The sequence below is a fragment of the Sinocyclocheilus rhinocerous genome, unplaced genomic scaffold, assembly GCF_001515625.1.
Source record: "Sinocyclocheilus rhinocerous isolate Xijiao unplaced genomic scaffold, SAMN03320098_v1.1 scaffold861, whole genome shotgun sequence".
NCBI classification, from domain to species: Eukaryota; Metazoa; Chordata; class Actinopteri; order Cypriniformes; family Cyprinidae; genus Sinocyclocheilus; species Sinocyclocheilus rhinocerous.
In genome coordinates this window covers 477,946-478,183 of record NW_015640043.1, presented here as the reverse complement: position 1 = coordinate 478,183, position 238 = coordinate 477,946, and the positions used below count along the sequence as shown (strand labels likewise).

Sequence of the window (238 nt, the reverse complement as noted above, 5' to 3'; positions counted from 1 at the left end):
TAAAGAAAGTGGAGCAAAACAACAGGCCAGTGTCATCCACAGGACGTGACGCGCTACTCGACCAGATCCGACAGGGCATCCAGCTCAAAACGGTGAGGACTGTAAACGCTAACACCTCCTGATGTGTCCCAGACAAAGGTGGAGGACCGCCTGCTCACCTGTCAATCATCCTTTGAGTTAAAACTAAGGTTTTAAACTACCAGTTACATGTAGTGAATCAAACTGTTTCTGTCACTAT

The 238-nt window shown here is 47.1% G+C and overlaps 1 protein-coding gene across 1 annotated transcript in view; it reads left to right on the top strand.

Moving 5' to 3' along the window:
- The window catches only part of LOC107752346 (neural Wiskott-Aldrich syndrome protein-like), a 28,916-nt gene that overhangs the window by 25,339 nt on the left and 3,339 nt on the right, over window positions 1-238 (top strand). The window contains exon 10 of the mRNA XM_016568297.1: window positions 6-92. Within this exon, the coding sequence (XP_016423783.1) occupies window positions 6-92 (87 nt within the window). The remainder of the gene's footprint in view (window positions 1-5; window positions 93-238) is intronic.